The sequence below is a fragment of the Hippocampus bargibanti genome, linkage group LG13, assembly GCF_051943395.1.
Source record: "Hippocampus bargibanti isolate YZ-2025 linkage group LG13, ASM5194339v1, whole genome shotgun sequence".
Classification (NCBI taxonomy): Eukaryota; Metazoa; Chordata; class Actinopteri; order Syngnathiformes; family Syngnathidae; genus Hippocampus; species Hippocampus bargibanti.
The window spans coordinates 15302256-15329903 of record NC_142746.1 but is presented as its reverse complement, the minus strand read 5'-3'; the positions used below and the strand labels follow the sequence as shown (position 1 = coordinate 15329903).

Genomic DNA, 27648 nt, shown 5'->3' with positions numbered 1-27648 from the left:
CAAATCTAAAAAAATATATATATATTTTAAACAACTGCTCTTTGTTTTAAAGAGAAAACACTCCACTGACTGTGAGCTCGTTCATACGGAAAGAAATCTAAAAACTACAACGCCCAGCCTTCCCGTTTCCTTTGCGAAAGCATTCTAGCCAATCACAGTTTCGTTGGATTAACGCAAGCTATCTGGGGCATGGGGCCAGCACGTCTCGCCAGCTAGAAGTGCCACGACTTCATAGTAGTCCACCGATTGCCCGGCGGAGTTAGGAGGAAGATATCTGGGAAAAAGCAATTTAGCTAGACCGCTGCAGATACAGAGGAATTGCACACCGCAATTTTTCGGTCCCCGATTGAAAACTCACGGCAATCCCTCATTTTTTCTTTGAGCCAAGCAGTCGCATTCTCATCAATAGCGAGGTAAGTAGTGTGGGAATGGGAATTTTCAGATTCATAAAGCCAGGGAGAGAACTAGCTTGACAAGCTACCTCCTGCTAAAACCAAATCTGCTTACTTGTGTACATAAACTTTATTGAAGTTATTGTGCGTAATTTGGGTTTCGTTTGCACATGTTAAAATAACGTTTTGGCTGCAGTTCTCTTGACACGTCATTCTAAAAAGTTCACGTCGCAAGCCAAGTTCATTGATTCCCACTGTTAGCTAAGATGCTACAGTGAAAATTAACGATTAATAATAATTTCCCAATTACGAAACAAAATCTCTTGTTTGCGTGTTTGACAGCTAGGGTTTGTTTTAATTCCCCCTCGTATGCTAGTTTTCGTCGAGGCAGTCCAGTGGTTTCAGAAATGCCTGCATCAAATGAATATGATGAACTTTGGCGAACGATATAAATGGATACAATTTTTCGAAAAAGACAAAAAAATGTATCATTTGGAGGCCATACGTCAACAACTGTGTATTCGCGTGCGTGCAGGTGCGCGTGCACGTGCACGCGCATATGTGAAATTGTCGGCTGCTTCTCTATGTACACGTATTGACTTTATTCGGCACGCGCAGACTTGACTGCGTGTTGTAAAGTTAACTATTTTGCCCAGAACCTATTTTTTTTTTAATTCATACAGCTAATTGACAATCAAAATTATGTATTACAATATTATTATAGTATTACGTCGAATCTTTTTGTTCTATAATCATTAAATTCAAGAGTGGATGCACCATATGTATATATTGCATTTCTTTGGGATTTTGGCATTAGGGGTCTCTCTTCGAATGAGTGTAAATCTGCAAAAAGAGGACTCTTAGAGCTACAGTCATCAGAAGAGTGTGAGCACAGATGTCCTGATGTGTGACTTGACATTCTGAGAGCTTGTATAAACTGTTCCTTCTTTGCCAGTTTTTAAACCCTGACACAAAAAGAGCCTTTGGAGTCCCGGAGCCCACAGTGTAGTCTTGATGTTTTTGAAATCTTACAAATACAAAACTGATCCATGTGTTAAAAAATTAAGTCCATATTTGTCATAAAATTTAAGATATAATTTTCAGTTTATTCCAGTTCTTCTGAAGTTGGGGGGGGGGGGGGGGGGGGGGGGGGGGGGGGGGGCATGATGCGATGCCAGTAGGGACTTCATCCTAGCCATACTAGAATAATGTGTAAGAGCATGTTCACTGCAGAAGGTCGCAGTGGCACTGTCATTATTCTTTTTTTTTTTATTTTTGGTTTCAGGAAAATTGATACACATTTTTTTTATGTGACAGACTAAAAATATTGGTGGCAAAGTCAATGCTTGTTTTAATTTTCTCTATATTTTCGTTTTTTCCTTTAAAGTTGATAAAGTTTACAAATGTGTACTTATAACAATCTTATAGACAAATTATACGATTCATGGTTTGCGGCACAGAGTTGTGAGGTGCGGTGCAACAGAAAATATTTGAGGAGCACTGGTTTAATGTCACAAACTTGGAACTATTACAAAATCAAGTATATCAAGTTTTACACATTTCACATCCACCATGACATGAATAATAAAGATTAAGAAATGGCTGAAATCCATTTATTTTGAACAGTTATTTGGGGAGCTGGATTTAATCAGTTTCCAGATTTTTGTTGCCTCAAGGCTCTGGTTTGAGAAAATGCGGAACAGGGACATCTTGAGGACATTTCAAGCATGAAGGGCAACACGATCAGTCAATAGATGCAGGCAACTTTTTAAACACCCAATCATTCAGATTTTTTCTGAACATATGTTGATTTTGTTATTTTAGTTTTTGCTTCCTTGTTTCAAACCATCTGTTTCGCCAAATTTTAAAGCATTCAGGAGAAAAACAGAATTAAAGTGGAATGAGAAGTCAAGAACAACGACAGTGTTGGTCAACTTTGGCAAAGCTAATAGCTGAAGACAGCGTCTGGCTCAGGCCTGGAGTTGACCTTCTCGACAGCCTCAATCTTCCTTCACTGCATTTACTCATCCACATGGATTAGCGTTTTTGGGGTTAGCAAATTGACAGGACAATCCTCAGTAAACAACTTTTCCTCCCAAGATGGCAATGTAACCTGAATGCAGAATCAGAACAATTCCTGGTAAGAAAATTAAAACAATAAAATGGACAACATAGTAAATACAATGGTAACTGAGTGTGCTTCCTTGTGACACTCAATGAAGAATTCGTATGTATACCCTTGAAATCTCTGATGTTTGGACCATACCAGCAACACCCTGTATTAACAATTTGTACAGTGCCACAAATCCACATTGAAATATATATCTCTCTTTTTAGGTGAACTAACATTGAACAATGGATATATATGACCCCCATACCCTCGGTATCATGGTTTTTGGTGGATTCATGGTGATCTCTGCAGTTGGGATTGCTCTTGTCTCTTCCTTCTCCATGAAGGAGACCTCTTATGAAGAGGCACTTGCAAAACAACGGAGTGAATCTGGTAAGATACAATCGGGTCGCACGGAGAAAAAGAAAAAGGACAAAACATCTGACAAGAAGAACCGTGGAAAAAAGAAGGAGGAAAAGCCCAATGGAGTCATCCCAGAAGCTGAAAAGAAGACAGATAAGACACTTAGAGCTGATCAAGTTCGTAAAACTGTTGCTGCACCAATGGTGACTGCTGCTCCTGTCTCTCAATCTATCTCTGAGGCAAAGCGAAATGCAACCTCCGTACCAGCTCAGCCACAGTCCAAAGCTGTCAAACCAAGCCAAATTCCCGCCGAGTCCTCACCTGTTCCGTCGCCGAAAGACAAAAAGAAGAAATCGAACAAGACCGAAGCAACCTCGACTCAGCCTCCACTTGCAGTCGCCCCTGCAACAGGCAAGTCCTCACCAGTTTCTGCTCCAGTCCAGACGAAGGAATCTGCCAAGGCCAAAACAGCAGGTGCCTCTGCTCCAACTTCTGCAACTGCCAAGGCGTCCCCTCCTTCAACATCAGGCAAATCTACTTCTAAGTCTGCTCAACCCTCTATGAAATCTTCTCCGGCCTCTGATAACTCTGCCCCTATCTCAACCAAGTCCACACCAACCTCACCAAAGTCCACCAAGGACAAGTCCGCCACGGACAAGTCCGCCACGGACAAGTCTGCCACGGACAAGTTTGCCACAGACAAGTCGGCCAAGAACAAATCTGCCCAAGCCACGGACAAGTCCACCAAGGACAAGTCTGCCCCAGCCACGGACAAGTCCGCCAAGGACAAGTCTGCCCCAGCCACGGACAAGTCCACCAAGGACAAGTCCGCCAAGGATAAGTCAGCCCCAGCCATGGACAAGTCCCCCAAGGACAAGTCCTCCAAGGACAAGTCCGCCAAGGACAAGTCACCCCCGGCCACGGACAAGTCCCCAAAGGACAAGTCCGCCCCGACCGCAGATAAGTCTGCCAAGGACAAGTCGACCCCTGCCAAAGACAAGTCCGCCAAGGACAAAACCGCCACAGACAAGTCCACTAATGACAAGTCTGCCAAGGACAAGCCCACCTCAGCCATGGAAAAGTCCACAAAGGATAAGACTGCCAAGGACAAGTCCACTAATGACAAGTCTGCCAAGGACAAGCCCGCCTCAGCCATGGAAAAGTCCACAAAGGATAAGACTGCCAAGGACAAGTCCGCCATGGACAAGTCTGCCAAGGAGAAGACCGCCATGGCCACGGACAAGTCCGTAAAGGACAAGACCACCAAGGACAAGTCATCCACGGACAAGTCTGCCAAGGACAAGACCGCCCCAGTCACAGACAAGTCCACCAAAGACAAGACTGCTACGGACAAGTCCACCAAAAACAAGACTGCCACGGACAAGTCCACCAAAGACATGACCGCCACGGACAAGTCTGCAAAGGACAAGACCGCCCCAGCCAAAGACAAATCCACCAAGGACAAGGCTGCCCCGGCGAAAGACAAGCCTGCCCCGGCCAAAGACAAGACAGCCAGCCCCACCTCAACCAAATCCACACCTGCCTCTGCCAAATCTGTCTCAACCGTATCCAAGTCTGCTCCTGCTCCAACCAAGACCTCAGCAGGACCCACCAAATCTGCCCCACTTCTTGAAGCTGTCATCAAAGATGTTCCCGTCATGGCTGTACCCCCCGTAGGGTCTAGTGCACCAAAAGCCCAGGAGCCCAAGAAGAAGTCCTCCAAGAAAAAATCTGGGAGTGGTAAGTCTGAGGACAAGTGTTTCTTCTTACTAACCTTTTTAATATATACTTCTTATCAAACTACCAGTATATTTGACCATGACTACCTGCTAGCCGCTAGCACCTAGCGGCTAGCAGATAGGCTTTTTATTAAAGGTTACATTTTCATGTTTTAAGTCTAATATCGGTGCAAAGGTATTTAATTTTGTTTTCTGAATTCATCATCTGTATGGGAAAAAGCTCTACATTAAATTAGAAAAATGCAAAAAATTGAATCTATTATGATAAAAATACCGGTGAGTATTGTCTCTATCCAGTGCCATCATTTCACCTTCAACAAAAGTAACAGCGACTTGACAACAAACTGACGATTCATTTGACCTACCAAATATGGCTGCCATGTCATTTCTAACACTTTATTACTTGGTCTGAACAGTGGAAGCCGTGGATTCAGCTGAGACTGCGCTCTATCTACCTTACAAAACTTTGGTTTCCACTATCGGGAACATGGTCTTCAGTGAGGGAGAAGCTCACAGGCTCATTGACATGCTATCTGAGAAAGCTGGCATCATTCAGGACACCTGGCACATGGTATGGAATGAGGCATTGTGTAGTTGCTGCTTGAGTAAGTTCCACCAAGGGATACACATTTTCGTCTGCTTCCCTTACATTTGCAGGCCACTCAGAAAGGAGACCCAATGGCCATCCTGAAGAAACAATTGGAGGAGAAGGAAAAACAGCTGGGGTCTCAACAAGAAGACAACTCTGCAGCGAAGAACCGACTGAGAGATCTCACTAAGGTTAGAGAATCTGTTTTCCCTCCTTGTCCTCCATCATTTTCTCTAGTTCTGGTGGATTAACTGGAAATGCAAGATTGGTTGAGAGAACAATCGATAATGGAAGCCAACTGAGGCCGTCATAGAGACAGAATAAAGGATTAAAATCTACTAGAAAGCACCTTTATTTATTTAACGCCAGAGCACTCCACTTTCTGGGCTGTTATCGTGTAAGAACGGCTACTCACTGAATTCATTGGAATTTGCTTACAAAGTGTTTGGACACGATCACGACCACCATCACAGTCGTCACCAGGCAACCCCCGATGGAGACGATTCGAAAATTGAAAGAATGTTTTAAGACCCTTTGCTCCTTTCTGTGCTCGTAGGAACTGGCTGCTGAAAAGTCTAAAGTGGCCAGTGTGGAGACTAGACTGAGCTCTCAGCTCAGCAAGAGGGAGCAGGAAACGATTGCTTTACAAGCGCGCATGCAGTCCAGCTACCAGGACCACGTGGCACAAACCCAGAAGCTGAATGCCAAGGTATTGTGATATTCCTCGTATTTTCAGTCAGGATTGATTGTATTTAGCCTGTGATTCAAATTTAAATATTCCCCTGTATTGTTTTTGATATATGATCCAGTCCCACACAATTGAGCTTGTAACGTGACACATTAAAAATAAAAATGTGACTCTCCCTGTTAGATTGTCAGTCTGCAAGATCAGATCGAAAAGGGTCCCAATGCCCAGCTGGCCCGTCTCCAGCAGGAGAACTCTATTCTCCGGGATGCTCTCAACCAAGCGACCAGTCAGGCTGAGAGCAAGTAAGAGTTTTTAAGTCAGGTTCATGTTGATTGCATTGTCAACCGATCTTCCCCTTTTTTAAAATAACTTTGGTCTGAAAATGGTTACTCTTGCTTTGTTCTTTCCCCAGACAAAATGCAGAGCTCGCCAAACTGCGTCAGGAATGTGCTAAGTTAACCAAGGAAGTTGGGGAGAAGACTGAAATTTTGCATGCTGATGAACACGTGAGGAAAGGGTTGGAGGCCAAGGTGTCTGCCACGGAAAAGCAGCTCTCTTTGTTGCAGGTTTGATCATTAAATCCTCTGACATGATCAACTGGGTTGGTGTGCGAGCGCACAAATATATTAGAAAATGTGTTTCGTCATTATCTGAGTAACCCAAGAACACACACACACACACACACACACACACAGAATGCAGTGGCGGGTTTCCTTGGCACATAAATTTGTAACTTGAGTCCCCCTATCATCTTATTTGTTACTTATGGTCTGCTATCGGCTTCGGTTTATAGTGTGTGAAGCAAGTGAGTCAGCATTTCCTGGAAGTCAGAGGTTTAGTTTCTTTAATAATTAACTAAATATATTTCAGTTTAAGGTCTTTAAACCGGAATTAAATCTACACGGTAATCGATGTATGAGTAAATGACAATGCATCTGTGAATTGTATCTGTTTTCTAAAGATGAGCAACTGTGATGTTAATTTCAGTCAACAGCAAGTGGCAAAATGGCATAAATGAAAAACAGACAACATAAATGAAATGCGCCTCATCAATTTCAATTAATGTTTTTTCAGCTCTGAACTGTTTTATTTAATTTCATCTTTACATCCCTTGTGTGCTCAGAGTTTGACTTCCAGAAGGATCACATACTTTGTCTTTTCTCCCTCCTGGTCTTTGACCTGTGTAAATTGTTTTTGACAATGTCAGGCCAAGCATGTAGAGAGCCAACAAGGCTTGCAAAGGAAATTGGAGGAGGTCTGTGAGGAGCTGAGAAATACGCAAACTGCAAAAAACAGCCTGCAGGACTCTTTGAAGAAGGCACAGCAAGACACCAGCTCACTCTCAGGTCAAATGAGCGCAGCATTTGTTTTGTTTTTTGAAGCAACGTGTGCCTCATAAAACATAATTGCCGTTTCAATGGCCCGTACTGACAATGCCAATCATCGTTGTAGAGTTTCAGATGCGAATGGGAAATCTTGAGGCTCAGGTCAAGGAGCGCGCCGCTCAGGTCAATGCTCTCACTGCTCAGCTGGAGGGAACACAGGTTGAGAAACAACAGCTCGTGCAGCAGTTGGCATCCACCACCTCTTTGTTGGAGGCCAGTCAGAGTAAAAACGAACAGGCTCTTCAACAGGTGAGGTTTTGTTTGGTCGATTTAGCTTTGCTGATTATTGACCATCTATTCCATTAAATATATTTTTCTCAGCAGGTAAATGTTGAGGAACTGCACAAGTTAAAGCTCAGGTACATGTTTATTTGTATATTTAATTAGACACAAAACTGTTTTGACAATTGCATAGTTTGGTTGTTTTTGACTTTACAACGCTACCACATTGGCAATGAACAAAACAGCCTATTTATGACTATTATTAACATATTCAGTTTTAAATTGTGCACCTCTTGTTTTCAATTATTCATCTAAAATGTCATATTTGCTAGTATTTTCTTTATCCTTTTGAACATTATGCAAATACATCGACATCTAACTGTACATGCCCTATACAGCCTGCAGGAAAAGAATGACCAGTTGACCACTCTACAGGAGGAGCTGAAGGAATTTCAACTCAAGAAAGAAGCAGCGGTAAGTGCTCCACATGAGCAATTGCTTGATGAATGTAGGCAAGGAAAAAACTCCCTCTATGTCAAACAAGGTGTAGGAGTCAACAGTCTGCCTTACTCAGTTGAATAGTGATGGAGAAAGAAGAGCAGGATAGAGGCTTTGAGGACCCAAGACAACAGTGGACACAGCGACGGTAGAGACAACAGTAATATTAATGTCCGCATGATGACAGAAGCAGCGCCAAGGATATTGGTCCAAGCCTCACCGCCGTCAATAACAAGTACCAGTAGATAAATCTTGAAGATGTCGTCATGCCAGTCACACCTCCAGAAACAGAGTAACAGCCATAGAATTTTAAATTGGTATTAGACATACAGTATTGTCATTTATAGAACAGAACTGTTATGTTGATTAAAATGTGTGATGTGTGAAACTTCACTGCCTCCATGTAGAATAACACATGGCCCTTTTGGCATTTCATTACTTTTTATTACAGCAATCAGATGACTCTGCAGAACAGATAAAGAGCAGGTAAATGGCGGCGTCAAAAATAACTAAATAAATAATCCACATACCATTTTTTTGGGTTGAAAAATCTAAATTTATGGTTGTGTTTAGTCTGACAGAGAAGGAAGCCCTCGTCACATCCCTGCAAGAGCAGCTGAAGGAGTGGAAGCAAAATGAAGTGAGCATGTTCTGCAACGCTTCTCATTGAGTACGCGCCGTATTTCTCACGCTGTACTGATGCAGTTCTCCATTTTCAGGCTACAATGATCCAGTTAAAATCTTTTCAAAGTGAAGCCCAAGATTCTCTCCAAAAACTATTCCCTCTTATACCCCTAGAAACACAACAGGTTTGAAAGTCCTTTTAACAGAATATGTTTAGAATTAAAGGACAACCGACGTCTCCGGACAAGTTGTATCCATAATTTGTAAAATGGCTTCAACTGACTTCTACTGAGCGTATTTTACAAAGATTCCACCGCATATAGCTATATTTTACGTTTTAAGACTCATGCTGAATATTCCGGAAGTCTTGTTTTTGAGTTGGTGACGAGTCAGTACGTGACGTCACTGAAGGAACGCCCCTGACCGGAAAAAAAGGACACATTGTAGCAGTCCTTCCATCACGTCAATGCTTGTTTGGTCTGAAAACCTCGTGTTGCGTCAGAAGAGGGCGCCCAAGCTCCATGTGAGGAATTTATCAGCCTGTGGAAATGGGCTGATTCATTCCTTACAACAGCTCAGTGGCCATCTTGTGCATTTTCTTGGACGCTACATTGCAGTCCTGACGGCTCGAATTAATACGCAAGTACTTCTTTAATCGATTGCAAACATGTATGCTTTCCTCTTCAGAACTACAATAAAGTCTCGTTATATCGATATTCTCGGGAGTCGGAAAAAATAGCGATATAACCGGACTATCGATATATCTGATCCTGCGGCACGTAAATTTTCTCCTTGCGTTCATAGAAATAGTATCGTAATAAGCAGTACTATCGATATAACCGATATCGATATAACGAGACTTTACTGTTTTGGAATCAGATTCATAACTGGATGTGTAATAAGAAAGCATATTCTCCGAATCTGAAGCCATTGTTTTGATTCTCCAGCAATGCAAGACGTCTTGGCGTGACGTCACGAACTGGGGGCGCTCAATTTTTTGCAGATTTTGGACACTTGAAGTCATTTTTATTGGTGTTTTGCATTTGAATAAAAATATCATACTGCGTGTTTTGGGTATTTTAGATGCTGTAAAACGTTTTTCTGATGTCAGTTAGGAAACAAACAAGTGACGTCGGTTGTCCTTTAAGTTTATAATGTTGCATTTAAAAGTTTGCTTATGCCTGCTTTTTTTCTGCGGCACCTTCAGCCAAATTGGTTGCAGGGTTTTACAATGAGAGCTCAGGATGTTCTGAGACAACAGAGCCAACAATCCCAATCAAGAAGTCAAGAATCACCCGTAAGCCACAATCCCTTCACTGTCACACACACCAATTAGACTTGATTCCATAAGCGACCAAATATATTTGTTAAAGGAGTTGCTAGAAAAGTTGAAGGAAGCCGAGGAAAACCATTCTACCCTGCAAGCAGAATGTGAGCAGTACAGGACGGTTTTAGCTGAAACGGTAAAGGAATCCTTGTAGTTTATATACAAATACAGTAATTAAAAAATGGCACGTGCACATTGACTGAGTTTACTGTCCTGGGTATGTATATACTGACAGTTATTTGTCTCATTTTTGCTCTTCCACTGTAGGAAGGAATGTTGAAACATCTGCAGAAGAGTGTGGAGGAGGAGGAGTTGGTGTGGAAGTCTAAAATGATGAGCTCTGAGGAGCAACTGAAAGCAGTAAGTAATATTCACACATCTGAAATACAGTGATACATCAGCTTACCAACTTAATTGGTTCCCAGAAAGTGTGTCCAAGGCGAAAAGTTTGTCTGCCAAACATTTATTTCCCATAAGAAACCATTAAAAATGAGAATAATCCGTTCCCAGGTCCCAGTAAAAGATAATTTTCTACTAAATAAGCCTTTAAACTACACAAAATATACTTTATTTTATGTATAATAAATGTGCTATTGGATTATAATTAAAGAAATAAACTGTACTATATAATAAAGTCGTTTTATTTACCTTTGTGATGGTCGTTGATGTAGTTGCTGCTTGATGATATCCGAGTGAAGTTGCCATACTTTCTCGACGATAATACGCTCACTCAAAATGCCCCCTGCTTGCTGCTTTTTGTGAATCCAAATCAACAGAAGTTTGTCAACCTCTTCTATTGCCTGAGACCGTTGCTTAGACAACGCAGAAACACCTTTAGCCACACGTAGCAATGATCAACTTAGGGTACTGCTACTGTCACGCTAAGTCACACAAACGCACACCTTGTTCGTGTTGTTCAATGATCTCCTTCTTCTGCTCGACCGTAATTTTCTTTTGTGTCCTCTTCGACTTGACACGAGCCTGTGGTGGGGTCTTTTTCGGTCCCATAATAGCAAAAATACTCCACTCGATAACAATCCACGTCTACACTCAAAGGGGGTGTGGAAAAGTAATCCGCCAGCCCCTGTGGCGCTGTGTGGTTTGGTTTGCCCGCCAAAAACTAGTTCGATTATATGCCAAGATTATATTCTCGCGAATTTCATGTTCGTCAGGTGAAAAGTTCATGACCTAAGGTGTTCGTAAGCGGAGGTATCACTGTACTTTTTTTTAACAGCTGCAACACTTGATTAATTTTTGCTTTTTGTCTAACAACTTCTTTCACATTTGTTTCCAGGCTTTGGAGGAAGTACACAAGCTAGAGTCAGAAAAGCAAAGTATAAAGCAGGTTGGTTATTCCCCGCTCCGCCTTCACCTCTGATGTCCATTTTAAGAATAAAAACAATATTTAAAATCCCCTCTCTGTATAACTGCTTGTGTGTTACAGTTGAAAGAGCAGATGATGCTTCTAGAGGCACAGCTGGAGAAGCAGTCAGATAACCATTGTCTCGCTGAGGAGATGGAACAGGTAGCCTTTCAGGAAACTTTTCAAGTAAAACATTTTCATACATTGCATGACACAATCTGTTCTGTGGGTCTGTGTTCAGCTAAGGCTGCAGCTGTCTGGCAGTCAGAACCAGCTGGACTTGGCCCACAAGGAGGTCCAGGCGCACAAGGAGGAGCTTGCTCAGGTTTTTTTTTTTCTCATTCTCAACCCCAACCTTGCCGCCTGGAGTCCAACGTGTTCATTTTAGGTGTATTCACATTTGAAAGAATTGATTTCCCCGGTTCAAATAAAACAAGAAAATGAATCCACCAGGATTCAGGTAATAACATCAACTTGCTCTGGAATAAATCTACAATCTCTTTAGTTTTTTTCCCCCCAACGAGAACCATAAATGTCAATGATGAACACACCCTTCTTGAAAAGCCCTCCCGAATGTAAACAAACGATTGGCAGAGTGTTATATCCAGTGAAGTGAGTGTGTTTTGTGTGACAAGCAATAACTTCCCATTTCAGGTCAGAGAGCAGCTGAGCCAAGTCGCATTGAGCGGCCGTCGAGAACAGAACGGCCCCACAGAGGCTCAACCGAGTCAGGTCAGGGTGCAGCCGTCACAGGGCACCCTTGGGGCACTCCTTGTCAGAGCATGCAGGACAGTAACTCCCTCGAAACAATCTTTTGATTCAGGCTAATCGTAAAAAAATCAATACAGACCCATCCCTACTTACGAACATTCAAGTTATGAACGACGGTACATATGAACATTTTTGTCGTAACATTATGTAGTATTCTCTCCAGTTATAAATGTACATATCTTTATAGAGCATATATTTTATTAAATATTTCTTTTTCTGTGCAAAGCAATACAGGTTACTTACACAAGCCTTAAACATATGTATATAAACCTTAAACATACATGTATAATCCTGAAAATTACATTCCGTAGAAAATATAGCACTGAAGCAACTTATGAACGAATTCACCTTACAAACGACCGTTCCAAACGTGTCTCGTTTGTTAGTTGAGGAGTGTCTGTAATGCTACCATTTGATGTTTGACTTCGGGAATGTCCCTATTTTTGAAAGAAAAGCAGGTAACATTAAATGAATATGATATATTCTGTTTTTCTTTTAAAAAAGGGAACGTTTCTAATTGCCATTTGAACAATAGTTTATATACACTACGATTAAAAAGATTGGCTTGAGATTGAAATGTTGACAGTATGTTTTTTTTTTTTTTCAAAAGGAACCTACCTCAACTTAGAGGACAACTGGCCTCACTTTTTTGTTTCCTAACTGACATCAGAAAAATCTTTTATAGCATCTGAAATACCCAAAACACGCAGTATGATATTTTTCGTCAAATACAAAACACAAATAAAAATGACTTAGTGTCTTCAATTTGAAATTGAACTTCAATTTGAAACCGGAAGCGGCCAGTTTCAGAAGGTCCCACCCCCATGTTCGTGGTGTCACGGTAAGACGTCTTGCCTTGCTCGAGAATCAAAACAATGGCTTCAGATTTGTAAAATATGCTTTCTTGTTACTCATCCAGTTATGAATATGATTCAAATAGTTCTGAAGAAGAAAGCATACATGTTTGCAATCGATTAAATAATTTATTCTGTGACATTTTGAGGCATCAGGGGTGGGAAATGTCATACCCAAAAAAGGCAGAATGGTGACAAAGCTCCACAGGCTGATTAATACCTTTCATGGAGCTTTGTCGCCCTCTTCTGCCTCTTTTTGGTCCTACACAACGTTTTCAGACCAAAGTACAGCAAAATGCATTGGCGTGATGGAAGGAATGCTACAATGTGTCCTTTTTTCGGTCAGAGGCGTTCCTTCAGTGACAGGGTAAGGATTCGTCACCAACTCAAAAACAAGACTTCCGGAATATTCAGCGCGAGTCTTAAAACGTAAAATATCGCTATATGCGGTGGAATCTTTGTAAAATACGCTCAGTAGAAGTCATTTGAAGCCATTTTACAAATTATGGACACAACTTGTCCGGAGACATTGGTTGTCCTTTAAGTAACCATCTGAAAACTTTTGAAAACAGTGTATTTTCATGGAAAATGTTCCAAAAAAATCTTGCCATGACCAAACCTTTAAATAGTAGTGTATATTTTTTTTTTAAATACAGGGAGAAAACATGGATACAAATCAGATCAGTGTTGTCTCCAGTCTGTCCAGTACTGCTCTGACAAGTCTTTAGGCTAACACTTGGCAGTTAGTGTTAATGTGTGCTCACCACTAACCACTCGCCTCTTTTATGGCATGCAACCTTCTGCTCCACTTGTTTGTTAAAATGACCGTGAGGAGAACATTGTTTGACTAGAGCCCTTCACAGAAAGACCACCGACAGGTCAAGCCGTTTTTGTGTGCGGGTACGAGGAGCTCGTTTTGCTACAGGAATGTTTGCACACACCAATATTTATATTCAGGTTCTTTGTCTGTCACCAGGTTTTGTCAGAGTTGAATCAGACAACTGACAAGCTGCAAGGGGAGGCTGCTGCAAGACAGATGCTGTCAGAAGAGTTTCAGCAGGTAGAAGCCAGTGTTGGTTTATCCCATTTTTTTTCTCATTTATACGGATGTCCTTGCTTGTCTCATTGTGGTTTATTTAGTACAATCAAAAAAACGGATGATGATTTAGTTTGTAACTTCTCTTCCACTCCCAATATGACAATTTATGGTTTATATTTTGAAGAACTTGTGCTCAGAAAAAATACATCCTCGCTGTCTCTTGCCTCGTGTTTCCAAAATGATGGCTTTTCCAACACTGCATTATTCAGGCCAGTTATAGACCTTTTGGATTTTGGTACTATACGTACCTTGTTGTCCGCTGACATCACCAGAGCATGGTCAACACTACCTCAAAACCATGCTCAGGCGCTATTTTTTTGTGCTTGAATAGATTAAACCAGTACAAGCTGCCCATAATTGTCTGTCCTCACACTGACCAACCTTACAACACAAAACTAAAAAATAATCACATTTTGACAAACTGTGTATTGGTTTTTTTCATGCTCGAGGATGGATTTTGCTAACCTCAGTGTGATTTGGCAACTTGTAGGCCCAAGCAACCATCACAGAACTTCAAGCTCAACTGGATCTTCTGAAGGATTCAGCGGAGTCACAGCAAGGCGACTCAGAAGATGTTGCTCAGCTCAAGGTGAGGTCATCATCCAGTTTACAACAATGTGGTGGGGATAGTGCATTTGACTTTCTATGCAGCATCAGACTTTTTTTAACCCAAGTCGCTCTCCTTGAAGTGTGATAATTGTCCAAACCATCCAGCAGGGGTCAACGATGCACCCTTTTTATATTTAAAGGACAACCGACGTCTGACAAGTTGTGTCCATAATTTGTAAAATGGCTTCAAATGACTTCTACTGGGCGTATTTTAATAAGATTCCACCGCATATAGCTATATTTTACATTTTAAGACTCGCGCTGAACATTCAGGAAGTCTTGTTTTTGAGTTGGTGACGAGGCCGTACGTGACGTCAGAAAAGGACCGCCTCCTCACCGTAAAAAAGACGCATTGTAGCGTCTTTCCATCACATCAATGTATTTTACTATTTTTTAAAACCATGTCTTACACCCAAAAACCGCCAGCAGAGGGAGGCAAACTCCATGGAAAGAATGTATCAGCCTGTGGAAACGGGCTGATTCATTTCTCACCGGAGCTGGTCGCCATTTTTCTGCCTCTTTTTGGGTGAGACATTCCCCCCCGCCCGTTTGCCTCAAAATGGCCCAAATAAATTCTTTAATCGATTGCAAACATGTATGCTTTGCTCATTAGGACTATTTGAATCATATTCATAACTGGATGTGTAACAAGAAAGCATATTATCCGAATCTGAAGCCATTGTTTTGATTCACAAACAATGCAAGACGTCTTGGCGTGATGTCACGAAATGGGGGCGGGACTTTCTGAAAATGCCCAATTCGCAGCTCAATTTTTTGCAGATTTTGGACACTTTAAGTCATTTTTATTGGTGTTTTGCATTTGACTAAAAATATCGTACTGCGTGTTTTTGGTATTTTAGATGCTATAAAAGTTTTTCTGGTGTCAGTTAAAAAACAAAAAAGTGACGTCGGTTGTCCTTTAAAATGGAAATTTGCATTGAATGACTTTGACTTTTGAGTTTCTGCCATAGCAGTGATTTTCCATTGCTGTTGTGATAGGAACGTCTGGAGAAGGAGAAGAAGTTATCCAAAGACTTGGGACAAGCGGCCACCAAGCTCCAGCAACTTCTCAAAGCCACACAGGAACAGCTGAGCAAAGAGCGAGAGGCGGTTGTAACACTACAAGGACACCTAGACAGCAAGGTGAGCTCACACGGCGACACGCACACGTTCACTCGGCGCATACGACGGTTCTCCGCTTAGTGTGACTCCATTTTGCCCCTTTCTCTTGTCAAGGGTGAATACGTGGAATTAAAGGAGGGAACGTCCGTCTGAGAGGAAGATCAATGTCTGGATATCAAACCAAATATGCCTTAGTAATACCATAGTTATGCATTCCAAAACAATTTCTTTATTGTACTGTAGTTTCTTTTTTTTTTTTTTCTTTAATCATGCCAGTAATCAAATTATTTGATATAAACATATTATTATAGGAGGCAAACACGCTGCAATCTTGACTGAAAACCCACATTGCATCAACAGTTTTGACTATATCAAGGGGCGTGTACTCCTGCCTTTTAGTCCAAATATTTGCCCCACGGTTCAGTGTTAAAAGGGAAACCGAGTGTGCGTTAAACGTACATCAACCTGTGCAATTACTTTGTATGTTTTTTTTTCTTTATGTGCTTTACTGATGGTAATACTTCAGTTCCAAGTGCTTTGGGCCAGCTCCTCTCCAGAGAAGGACACCAGCTTAAGTTGAATTTGTATGGCTGAATAAACTACAGTGTAACTATGTAATTAATTGATAGTCTGTGTTATTGTTCTGACTGCTAAAGTAACATTGATATTAAAAAAAAATCATCAACCAGGGTGGTCCTATTTGCACAAAATATTTGAAAAAGTATGAATTTAAAGAAAAAAAATCTAATATGCATCATTAACTCATTCCCTGTCAGATGTGCAAAAATGTCTCCACTTGAATTCCAGGACCCACCGACATTGAATTTTAGGACTACATAAACATTCAATATAGTGTTAGAAACCTTGGACTCTCTTCTTTCATCAGAAAAAAATAGTTAATAGCTAAATTATATAGGTCTGGAATTATATGAGTTTGAAATGAGGGTGGCTGTTCAAAATACAATGCAATACATACATATTGGTTTAAATAGCGCTTTAACAACAGCTGAAGCTGGAATTAAGCCCTAACATGGAAAAAAAGGGAACTGCTGCTCCCTTGTGGAAAAAGACAAAAACATTGCCATGGCCAGCGCTTTATCAGCCCCCAAGTATGAAAAAAACCAAAACCCGAACAAATTCAGGAATGGCGCTCTATGCCATATTTTCAATTCCTGAATACATTCGTGAATGGCGGTGAATGAGGTTAACTGAGTCTTAATCATGACATTAACCTTTCAAAATAGCTTTATTGAATAAACAGAATCATAGTTGTAGTACAATGCCACTAATAATCTCTCAAATTATGTCATACACCAAATCCAAAGGATAATGCATTAAAAAAAAGCTAATATTCATTTAAAGGGGGTAGTCTGCAGTTTAAAAAAAACCTTGCCATATATAACCTTTCACTTATATTTGTTAAACCTGTCAGTTTTAGCTGGACAATAATGTATTAATAAAAAGTGATCTGTTGAATTACAAAAATAATAACAACTATTCAATCTGAAACAACTACACCGAAGGGCGGAGGTTGTGACCTTAAGGACAGTGTCAATCATTTCATGTCCTCTTGCGCCACATTTATTGCTACTCTTTGGCAACCCCCAAGCCTCATTCTGGTCTATTCGCTGGGATTTTAAGAGATTTACTCAAATTATGGTGAAATCTACCTTGTTTTCTAACAAGTAAAGATAAAATGAGCCAAAACAAAGGTCCTCAAGGAACCTCAAGCAGCTGAGGATTCAGAAGAAGCACCAAATTAGCAACGTTAATGGACATGTATGCTTTAACCTGTTGATTTATAATTAATTTTACTTTCAAAATGACAATGTTTAGTGTTCTAACAATGAATATAAATAAGTACAGTAATGCTACCTATTCAGCAGCTATGGTTAATGTTGGCTTGTTTTACAGTGCTAATGTTAGCTTAGAATTAGCGTGGCCATTTTGTCGATTAGAACTGCATTTTTCATCAGTTTTGAAACTACAAACTCCCACTTTAAGAGTTGTTGTTGGCGGTGGTTCTTTTCATTCTTTTTTTAATACAGTGAGCAGCTCCTCTATAACAGGGATAATTCCAGCCACTGAGAAGAAAAACGAAAAGAACACAAACACACAAAAAACGTGTTATTGTCAAATATGTCTTCATATTTTGATTCCACCATCCCAGAGAGCCTCATACCTGAAAGTAATTCAATTCTATCACACCAGAGCCGTTGTCTATGGATTTGAATGCGTCTGTTGGGAAAGGAAATTTGCAATGGATTGTTTTTTTAAAACATGCACTTTTTATATTCATGCAAATTTGCTGCATAGTTGGACAATAACATTCTAGACAAAATATTGAGTAGACAAGACTCACTGAAAAGCGACTCTAAACGGATCAAGCAGCACACAAAGTTGTCAAAGTCTATGGTGTAGCTTGCTTCCCTGTAGCGAGCAACAATAATTTGGTGCAACGCATTGTTGAGTGAGAAACCTGCAAAAGTGCAACATCGGATTTAATAAAAAAAGTTTAAAAAAACTAACATCTGGCACAAACTACACATGCTTAAACTGAGTCTATGCAAAGTCTTGCACATTAGATTAACGAATGACTGGTTTTGTTTACTGTTGTCAAAACATGATCCGACACTAGCGATATATGAAATGGACTCACCAGCGGCTTCCACAGCTGACCGCATTTCAGAAGAGCTCATGCATCCACTTTTGTCTGCATCGTTTTTCCGGAATATGTCCTAGAGGTAAAACCGATCAGTTTGTTAGCTGTAACCACCAGACTACCAATCAATCTGTCAAATACAGTGATACCTCGGTTTTCGACCATAATCTGTTTCAGAAACCTGTTCGAAAACCGATTTGTTCAAAAACCGAAACAGCACTTTCCATTAAAATCAATGTAAAAAAACTTAATCCGTTCAAAGTCTAGAAAACAACTTTTTAACTATTTCATCGCATAAACCGGATAAAAACTTAATAATAGAGCAGGTCACAAAATTTCTATCTCATGAACACTTCCAATTAAGATATACATCTACACATTACACATCTCAAATTGAGCTTTAGTTCTACTGTAAAGGGAAAAAAATATTAAATGTGCAGCAAATGATGTGGTCAATGAATAAACATAACGCACACAAAATAATATATAAAAAAAAAATACGAAAGGATAAGTTACCAAAAACGTGTCAATCTTGGTCCACAGAATTTTAAACTCCACCAGACCTAGTTTGCCACTTCCATCTTTCTTTGAAGAGATTGTTAAAGTTAATCGACACAGAGTAATCTCTTCAATGCAAACTAATGATGACAAGACAAACTGAAAATCAAGTGCTTATGAAGAAACTTCTGTTGGTTGCTGTGGTGCCATCCCATCTAAGGCAGGGGTGTCAAAGTCATTTTTTGCCGCGGGCCACATTGTAGTTATGGTTTCCTCTCGAGGGCCGTTATGAATTTGGGGAACCCATTAGAATGTTTAAATCCCTTCAAATATTACATATAGAGCACACAGCAAATTAATGAATAACTCGTTTTCAAATCTGGAGTAAAGAATAATGACTTTTATTGTGGTTGACATCCAACAATACAGTAAAGTCTCGTTATATCGATATTCATCCAGTCCGAAAATATCGATAATATCGATTATCCGACCCTGCTCGCATGATTTTAGCATAGAAATGGTATCGATGGACTATCGATTATCCGATATCATATAACGAGACTTTGTATTTGCTTTCGCGGATTTTAGCAATCATCATGGAATTTAACAAGTTTGATTTGCTTTCGCGGGCCGAAAAAAAAATGATGTGGCGGGCCGGATTTGGCCCGCGGGCCTTGACTTTGACACCTGTGATCTAAGGGATGGAAACAAGCCAGATCAGGAATTATTAGCTGTCTAACTAGTTATCTATTAACTATTTATTCAACTGGATGTAAACATGGCAAAATCCAAAGGATACATCAAGCAGATTGACCATGTTGCGGCACGTAGTCAGGCTGAACCCATCAGTTTTGATGTCCGAACCTGGAAATGGAACAGCGATCAAGTCCTTGGTGTGTGCCAGATGGGGGTAACTGTGTATAGATATATACAGTATATATAGCTGTCTAACTAGCTATCTATTAACTATTTATTAGTGTTGGGGTAATTCGCTATACGAACATCTTTAAACATCTCTTTTGCATCGTTTGTTTACATTTTGGAATTCCTGATACGTCATACCCTGCCTTCCTTTACATGATGTCACATCCTATTACGTCACATCCTATTATGTCCGTCTTATAAATGTTCTCCCAGCGGTCTTTCGGGTTTCTTCTTGCTTCCTCTTTCCTCTTTTCTTTCTATCCCTCCTCGGCCGACACCCCACAATGCCTCTGCTGTCTACAAAATTAAACTAATTTATTCTGTTCAACACCTGACTTCCTGCTGATTTAACCATCCTCTGCTATCAACACCGTAAGCAGCCATGAACCAGGAACGAACGATCACTTTCAACCCATTAATTAGCGAGCTAGCTCGCTACCTTTCTATCTATTTGAGTTACTTCCGGGTTGAGTGAACGCTTACGCATGTGGCTCACCCACAGAAAAAGTTATCATTTGACTGTAAAATGACCCAGAGAGTTTTGAAAGGCACTTATAAATGAACATTATTATTATTATATTGAACGAGTATTGCTAACAAATGATTGTTTTCTCTTACGCTTTGTCACCACTTTGTTGAGGATGTTCTGCAGCTCAAAAACAGAAATCTCCATATCCTGAGAGTCGGATTGAAATGTTTACACTTAGATACATATACTTTAATTTCTTCACAAGAGACAAAAAACAGTATTCTTATTGAAACACTGATGACTCACATGTCCAGCCAGCTGTCCAAACATTCTCTTGAATTTGTTATTAATATCGCTTTCGTCGATATCAACCTGAGGATGACCATGAGTAAATATTGACAGTAGAAATGTCAGGATTTTGCTATTCGGCATTCTTAGCAGCACTATGGCAGTGAATTGACTTTACCTCTTTAACATCACAGTCAACTGGATCATCAATTTCCCTAAAGATAGGCGAAACTTGACTTATTCTCTGATAATTCATTCGGGAATGGAAAATTGGGCCTTAATTATACATACTGAAAATTGGCTGGTTTCTCAGAGAACACCCTGATGTAAAAGTCTCCGTTCTTGTTGGGCTCAAAGGTGGAAGGAACGATGAGGTACTCCCCCGGGGGTAGATGGTGACGGCTGCACACCTCTCGGAGATTGATGAAAGTCTCAGAACGCGCAGCTGAGCGGTTAGCCAAGAAGAAATTTTTCTTCAGGTGCACTTGCTTGGCACCCCAATACTGGAAAGTGACATTTAGAAAAGCCACATGAGGGTGGGTTTACTTGCTGCGGTGCAAAAAATGTAAACCTGGTGGAATGTTTTCAATGACCGAATCAACAAGGTTTTCAGATCAACAAATTTGTCAAGAGTTGACTTTTTGTGTGCTCATACCTCCTTTGGCAGCTGGAAAAAAAGACAAAAAGAAATCCGCTGTAAGATAATAGATTCAATGATTTGTATTGTCCAAATTCTTTTTATTTGTAGCGTTGTTCACCTCATACATGAGGAAGCCAATGGTTTCCATATCCTCCCCCATTTTTCTCCTGCGGCGCTTGTCCTTCTGCATCAAACCCACAATGAATGTGCACCCTTCCTTTCCATCATAGGGGTCGTCATCCACCTGGTCCAGTTTGATGACAAATTGAGGATTTGTCCAGAAGGTGTCTAAGCAAGAATGGACCAATAGCATTTTAGTACAAAAAAAAACTATCAGATAGATAACATATCGTAGAACGTATTTCATGTACTTGGATAGTTTCTACAACCACCAGCAGAAACTCCGATTCTCCAGGTTTCCTCATACTCTGTCTCCGCCCACTTCCTGTACTCCGATGTTAGGGCATCGGGTGTGAGGTTACAAATCTCCAGCCGGGAAAATTCTCTCACAAAGTCAGAAAATGACATCCTGTACGGAGAGCAGGAAGATGAGTGCATTAAAAGTAACAAGTGATTCCAGTGAAAGAAACAATATTCGAGTTAACCCGCACAGGCTATTGAGATCCACCAGTGGCGGACGTGTCGAGGCCTGCAAAGCCTTCTCTGGTGGCCTCAAAATACCGGAATCACAGACTAATGTGAATTATATTTTGTCCATAAATTCTTATAAAATAATTCCACATTGTCTTTCCCTGTTGCACTGCTTCCAGACGTATATATTCATATTTAAGCATTTAACCAATCACATTTCAGCCATCATTTACCAGGGTCAAAAATCTACCTGGACGCTTTCACAATCATTTATGTGGGCCCTGTCGCGTCAAATGTGTCAATCAAACTGTTGCTCTACCCAATCAGAGTTGGTAACCCAAGGCCTGCTCGAAGGCACTGTCAACGTCACAGTTTCTGGAGATTATGATTGGCTAGTCACATGATTGGGTCGTCACTAGCCAATCATTATACCACTAGCCGCTACGTCATAAGAGCATATTATCCAGAGCTAGCACACTCTATCTGTAGCGAGACGTATAAGCAAATACATTTTTGTGTTGATTTAATAGTGCTTTTGTCAACCCACACACAATAGCTGAAGGAGGAGAAGATCTAAATTTGGTTGCAGATTTACTGTTATAGCCATTTTCAAGACGAACTTAAGAATAGATGGACATCATTAAGAAAGGTTGGACAGCTCTAAAGCTAGCAAAAATAGCAAATAATATTACAATTTTATGAGGTTATCATGAATCAACACCTTGATCGTAAACATTCCAACAGTCTAATGACAATATTTCTTATTTTTTTTTAACTTAAGTGTTAAGTTATTTCCTAGCCAAAGACATCCTCTAGTGGACGTGTTGTAAATCCCACCCACGCTCGCAGTTGTGGAGTGATTCAGACATAGCGCTCCTGAAGGCCGAGGAGTGACATGCATGGCCCGCCACTGAGATTCACTAACGGCATGGCCATAATCAGTTATAAGATCTTGAGTGGAATGTGCAATAGTGAATGTGATTGATTACCAGAACTCTCCATCTTCACGGCGGATCGTCAGCCTCCGGCGGTCATCATCGCTTACGTATCTCCACACGGATGACCTAGAAAAATGATATTTAAATTCGTAATTTGGTGGGGAAATTTTGATGCTTTTCATTGGATGGCAAAATTATCCTCAATCTCTCTTTAGATTCAATTTGAAAGGATAGATTAAACAGGCGGCTCCCATGCAAAAATCGAAGTGACAAAAGTTATGTCTTCATCAACATTTTTTTCTGCTGGGTATGTTGTTGTTTTCCATACATTTTAGTTATGTAAAAAACGAAATTTAGATCAAGATCTTCCAGCGCTAAAAGGCAAACATGTCTGCTATTGTGTAGTGTGTTGAAAAGTTTTCAGCAGCCTCTGTTTCTTACTCACTTATCGCTCCAGTCTCCATTCCACTCCACCTCACCCCATGGATTTCGAATTCTAACTACCTTTTCCATGCGTCCTCTGTACTTCACCTGCCACATAAAAGGTGCACTTTACTCCATTGAATACGGAACTTGAACATCTTGTCTAGTGTGTTTGCTAAGTGACTAGCTGGAGTTCGATTTGATCTGTTCGGCGTAACCAATCTTATTGGCTGCACTCTACCTGCTCGGCTGCTGTCACAGAGTAGGCATGGCCCTTCACTAGCTGGCGAAATGTGACAGCTTCAGAGTCGGATGCACTGGTGATCTGGGGTGGACAGAATATTCAGCATCAAGAGGCACAGATGACAACCAATGTAAATAGCAACGCAGCAACGGTTTCAAACTGACATCAATGGAGCATCCCAGCAGGGAGCCTCTTTCCAGGGCCTTTCTGATGATATTAAAGAGGTGAGGATCAGGTTTGGATAGTTCGTGTCTCTCAGCAATGCCTCCAGTGAAGTCCTCAAACCCCTCAGTGGTGCTCCCTCCAGACAGGGCTTCATAGCATCCATTTAACCTAGAGCAGGAAAAGTAAACCCATCATAGGGTTAAACAATCCAATAAGTAACAAGGACACAGATAAGAAATGTGAAGGGTCACTCATACTTGGCATAAGCTTTCTCCAGCAGGGCACTCCAAAACTCAGATTTGTCTTCTGAGTGGAGAAACAGCAGCTTTCCTTCTCTGGTGGGCAAGCGGTCATCAACCACAACATCCACCCAGTCGCCAAACTGCCAGAACTGAAAAATGCAAGAGGATGTCGTGTAGCTGCTTGACTGTAAGTAAGACGCCTGGTTCTTTTGAGAGGGTGTGGATTTCTGGTCTTCTCCAGATCATACAGAAACGTTTTTATCTTTAATGCTTGCTATGATGTGAACAGTAACTACCAGAAGACTGAATTTTAAATTGAAGTATTTAATGGTTGCCAGAAAGATTGAGACACAAGCATGGAGCCCGTTTCCGCCATGACAAAAAAAGTTTAGTTTGGATCCAAATACATTCTAAAGTGGATATATTTTCTACTTAAAAAATGTATAACATAACCCCAAGGTTATTTAAGTTCTTACTCAAGTGTTCTGGTTTATTCTGGCGTCATCTAGTTTTATTTCCTTTGTCAGGTATTATGAAAATTAAGGCATTCTTCGGGCTACTCCAGTTTCAGCGGATTATCCTGGGCAAACCCACACCAGCTAGTCATATTCTGGACTTGTCATTTAAGGTGGAAAAACAGGCTCACCTAACCTGAACAGACTATACTTTGGTAGACGTTATTTAACCCTTTCATGCATCATGGTAATCTGCAATCTAATGACATGATCAGATGTCCACTGTTGTAACCAACATCCCTGAAAAGGTTAAATGCAGTGTGCGTGCATGTGTGTGCGCCTACCTCAAAATGAAAGATTCCAGCATAGTCCTTGTCAAAACTTTGGTCATGCGGTACAACGCGGGCCAAAATCTGCTTGTTGAGCGTCAAGGACGCAATAGCTGCCAGGAGCCAGCAGTCACCTGATCATAAAGTTAACTGTTTTAATCACAAGAAGACTCTACTGGCTCTGATATTTCATATTCATATTCATATATGTGGTACATATATTTTAGATAAGCGACAGTAGCTGCCGTGGGCTTGTCCTTTACTTGCTAATATAAAGTACTCAACATACAGCCCCACCCACATTTGCTTTATTGCAGACGAGGGATAGATGGAGAGTTGCTTGACAACATGGCGGCTCAACTTATTTTGTCTAAAGAGTGCACAGACGTTTACGATCAAGGTGTTGCTCTTTTAAAATAACCCCATAAGTAAATAAAATACATAAATAAATAACCCCATAAGTTTTCTCTGGGTCCTCCGGCTTCCTCCCACACTCCAAAAACATGCATGGCAGGCAGATTGACCACTCCAAATTGTCCCTAGGTGTGAGTGTGAGAGTGACTGTTGTATGTCTTTGGGTGCCCTGCGATTGGCTGGCAACCAATTCAGGGTGTCCCCCGCCTCGTCCCCGAAGACAGCTGAGATAGGCTCCAGCATCCCCCGCGACCCTAATGAGGAATAAGCGGTACGGAAAATGGATGGATGGATAACCCCATAAATAAATAAACACACAAACAAACAAATAAAATTCTAAAGATCACTTCGATCTGATTTATATTTAAATTCTAGAGGCCAGAGTAGGAAAACACATAATTTACCAACACACAAAGTATTTGGAAGGAATATTGAATGAGTGTGTCCGCGCATGTCTTACCAAGTGCTCCCTGACATATGTCAGTCCTGGTTGCATCTTCCTGGATAAATTTGGGATTGGATACAATTTCCTAAGAAAAAGAATATTTAATTGTGAAGCATACAACAGAACAAAGTCATTAGAATCACATTTATTTGCCAAGTATGTAAAATTTACACATTTGTTTTGGTAGTTGCCGGGACACCCCGTGAATCGATTACCAGCCAACTGCAGGGCACTCATAGTAGGAAACCATTCACACGTAGGGACAACTCAGAGTGTTCAATTAACCTATCATGCATATTTATTTATTTGTTTATTTATTTATTTATTTTACATTTACAGTACAAGGAAACCGGAGTGCCATTCAGAATCCCAAGTGGAAAACATACAAACTTCAAGAAGGAAGGCCGCAACCTGGAATGTATGTATGTTCATTTTTATTTTCCTCTTTTTTTAACTGTGAATCAGTGAATCTGTTATGGGCAATTGTTTCAACACATTAACTCATTCACTGCCAGACCTGCAAAAATGTGTCCACTCCAGTGCCATGGTTTTTGTCATTTTCACTCGAATTCCAGAGGCCAAAGAATATTGATATTTTAGGACTACATAAACATTCAATGCAGCGTAAAACAATCTTAATGACTATTTTTTCATCTGAAAAAAACCTTAATTCCTAAGTTATATGGGTCTGCAGTTTTTAGAACGAGTTATATACACTTCCTAAAACATCCAATGTTATTTCATTTCGACTTATTCTTATAAGTTAGTTAATCTATACATGTATGTAGTTTAGTTATTTGTATATGTTAATACATGTACTCAGCTTATGTACTTAGTATACAAACCTAGCTATCATGTTTCAGTCTAATAATAAATATTCATGATTGTATCTAGCAGATGATAGGTCCTTTCCAAAGTGACATCACTCATGTTGTCTATATCTGTTTAGGACGCACGCCGCCAACTCGCTCTTGTCTGCCTCTCTTCGGCTTTAGAACATCCTCTAGCTGCCTGATAAATAAATATTTTTTGTATATCACCTTGCTTCCTGCTGATTTAATATTTAGACTACAAAAATGAAGAACTGAACCAGAAGAACAACATTTAACGCAACAGCAGTAATATGAGGTGCAAGTGGGGGCGGCAGTACAAAAGGCAAATGCTGCCCCCTCATGAAAGGGAAAAAACATGGCCTGAGGTCTGACCAGCGCTATATCGGCACCCCGCCTGCAAGAAAAACCAAAACACGAACACGTTCGGGAATGGCGCTCCACGTCATATTTTCAAGACCCAAATAAATTCAGGAATGTCAGTGAATGAGTTCATTTAATGAATCGTCCCGAGTTGTGAACCACTTCACAAGACAGCAAAGTTTCATAATTTCCCAATAATGAATCATGGTTTGATTGATTCTTCAAAAATTCTATCCTTGATTGCTCGACATGTTTTGAAGCCTCAGCACATTTCGACACATCACAAAAAAAAATACAAATGACTAATGCTTTGGCGTCTCGCTTCACAAACAGACTGTGAAGCCCAGGAATGCACCATGCCTGCAAGCAAATGTTTACGTCAGAAGCAAAGTACTCACCCTTGGTCTCAACCATTTGATGCCTCGAACTTTGAAGGAATTAGGCCCAAGTTCATTGAAGCCCAAAGAGGCCGGAAGCGGCTCAAAGTTTGTATCCTCAAAGAGACGTCTTCTTTCCAGGCAACTTTGCTTCAGAGACTTGTAGTTCTGGTTTAAGTATGGCACTGCATTAGTATTCTTTCCAATGCCTTGGGACTTGTCTCGGTTGTGCTGAAGCTTAGATACAATGCCGGACATTTTCAATGTCTTGTCAGGTGCCCGTACTATCTGGTTAAGTGACTGTGTGTCTGCGGGGTGTTTATACAGAATCGAGGAAATTCAGGTGAGGCCACACCCTTGTTACTCACGTGTTTAGTTCCTTGCATTTGTAAGAATGTCAAGCATCACAAGGGAGTTGTAATGTTTTTAACAATTTTCAATCAGGACAATGAAGAGGTGGTTTATTTGCCGGCCATTGATTTTTAAACTCATAACACATTGGCACAGCTTTGTGGTCCCTTAACATGGTGGGAGCCAAAATGACATTTACTCTGATTATAGGTTCGACTCTATCAACTGTACATGATCAGTTAGCA

General features: G+C 40.6%; 2 protein-coding genes across 4 annotated transcripts; one reads left to right on the top strand and one right to left on the bottom strand.

The window, feature by feature from the left end:
• The first annotated feature begins 208 nt into the window (after positions 1-208).
• Positions 209-17162, top strand: rrbp1a (ribosome binding protein 1a). Of its 3 annotated transcripts, none has more exons than XM_089011903.1 (25): positions 209-413; positions 2730-4605; positions 5021-5175; positions 5262-5384; positions 5750-5902; positions 6065-6183; positions 6294-6447; positions 7089-7227; positions 7334-7515; positions 7591-7625; positions 7887-7962; positions 8438-8472; positions 8560-8626; positions 8706-8795; positions 9818-9907; positions 9984-10073; positions 10205-10297; positions 11232-11282; positions 11382-11462; positions 11542-11625; positions 11955-12032; positions 13902-13985; positions 14515-14613; positions 15633-15776; positions 15870-17162. In XM_089011903.1, exons 2-25 carry the CDS (start codon positions 2748-2750, stop codon positions 15906-15908), a joined length of 4119 nt encoding a protein of 1372 aa, XP_088868029.1. In that variant the 5' UTR covers positions 209-413; positions 2730-2747; the 3' UTR covers positions 15909-17162. The 3 variants fall into 3 exon arrangements, with proteins under 3 accessions (XP_088868029.1, XP_088868028.1, XP_088868031.1); XM_089011902.1 differs by having other exon boundaries at positions 7588-7625; XM_089011905.1 differs by lacking the exon at positions 11955-12032 and having other exon boundaries at positions 7588-7625.
• Positions 16978-27371, bottom strand: LOC148889484 (calpain-2 catalytic subunit-like). The gene is made up of 21 exons (XM_089011907.1): positions 27074-27371; positions 25498-25567; positions 24639-24757; positions 23855-23988; positions 23597-23765; positions 23430-23513; positions 23211-23296; positions 22817-22891; positions 21608-21765; positions 21355-21524; positions 21252-21263; positions 20888-21099; positions 20775-20811; positions 20615-20680; positions 20458-20515; positions 19715-19779; positions 18934-19002; positions 18415-18493; positions 18118-18234; positions 17938-17993; positions 16978-17839 (listed from the first exon to the last, which is right to left on the bottom strand). Exons 1-21 carry the CDS (start codon positions 27308-27310, stop codon positions 17816-17818), a joined length of 2097 nt encoding a protein of 698 aa, XP_088868033.1. The 5' UTR covers positions 27311-27371; the 3' UTR covers positions 16978-17815.
• Positions 27372-27648: the final 277 nt, after the last annotated feature.

Coding starts and splice junctions, on each gene's coding strand:
- LOC148889484 (XM_089011907.1), bottom strand. CDS start 27,310: ATGTCCGGCATTGTATCTAAGCTTCAGCACAACCGAGACAAGTCCCAA. Junction 25,568..27,073: donor TCAAATGGTTGAGACCAAGG/GTGAGTACTTTG, acceptor TCTTTTTCTTAG/GAAATTGTATCCAATCCCAA. Junction 17,840..17,937: donor TAGAATTGAATTACTTTCAG/GTATGAGGCTCT, acceptor TTTTCTTCTCAG/TGGCTGGAATTATCCCTGTT.
- rrbp1a (XM_089011902.1), top strand. CDS start 2,748: ATGGATATATATGACCCCCATACCCTCGGTATCATGGTTTTTGGTGGA. Junction 6,184..6,293: donor ACCAGTCAGGCTGAGAGCAA/GTAAGAGTTTTT, acceptor TTCTTTCCCCAG/ACAAAATGCAGAGCTCGCCA. Junction 8,473..8,559: donor GCAGAACAGATAAAGAGCAG/GTAAATGGCGGC, acceptor GGTTGTGTTTAG/TCTGACAGAGAAGGAAGCCC.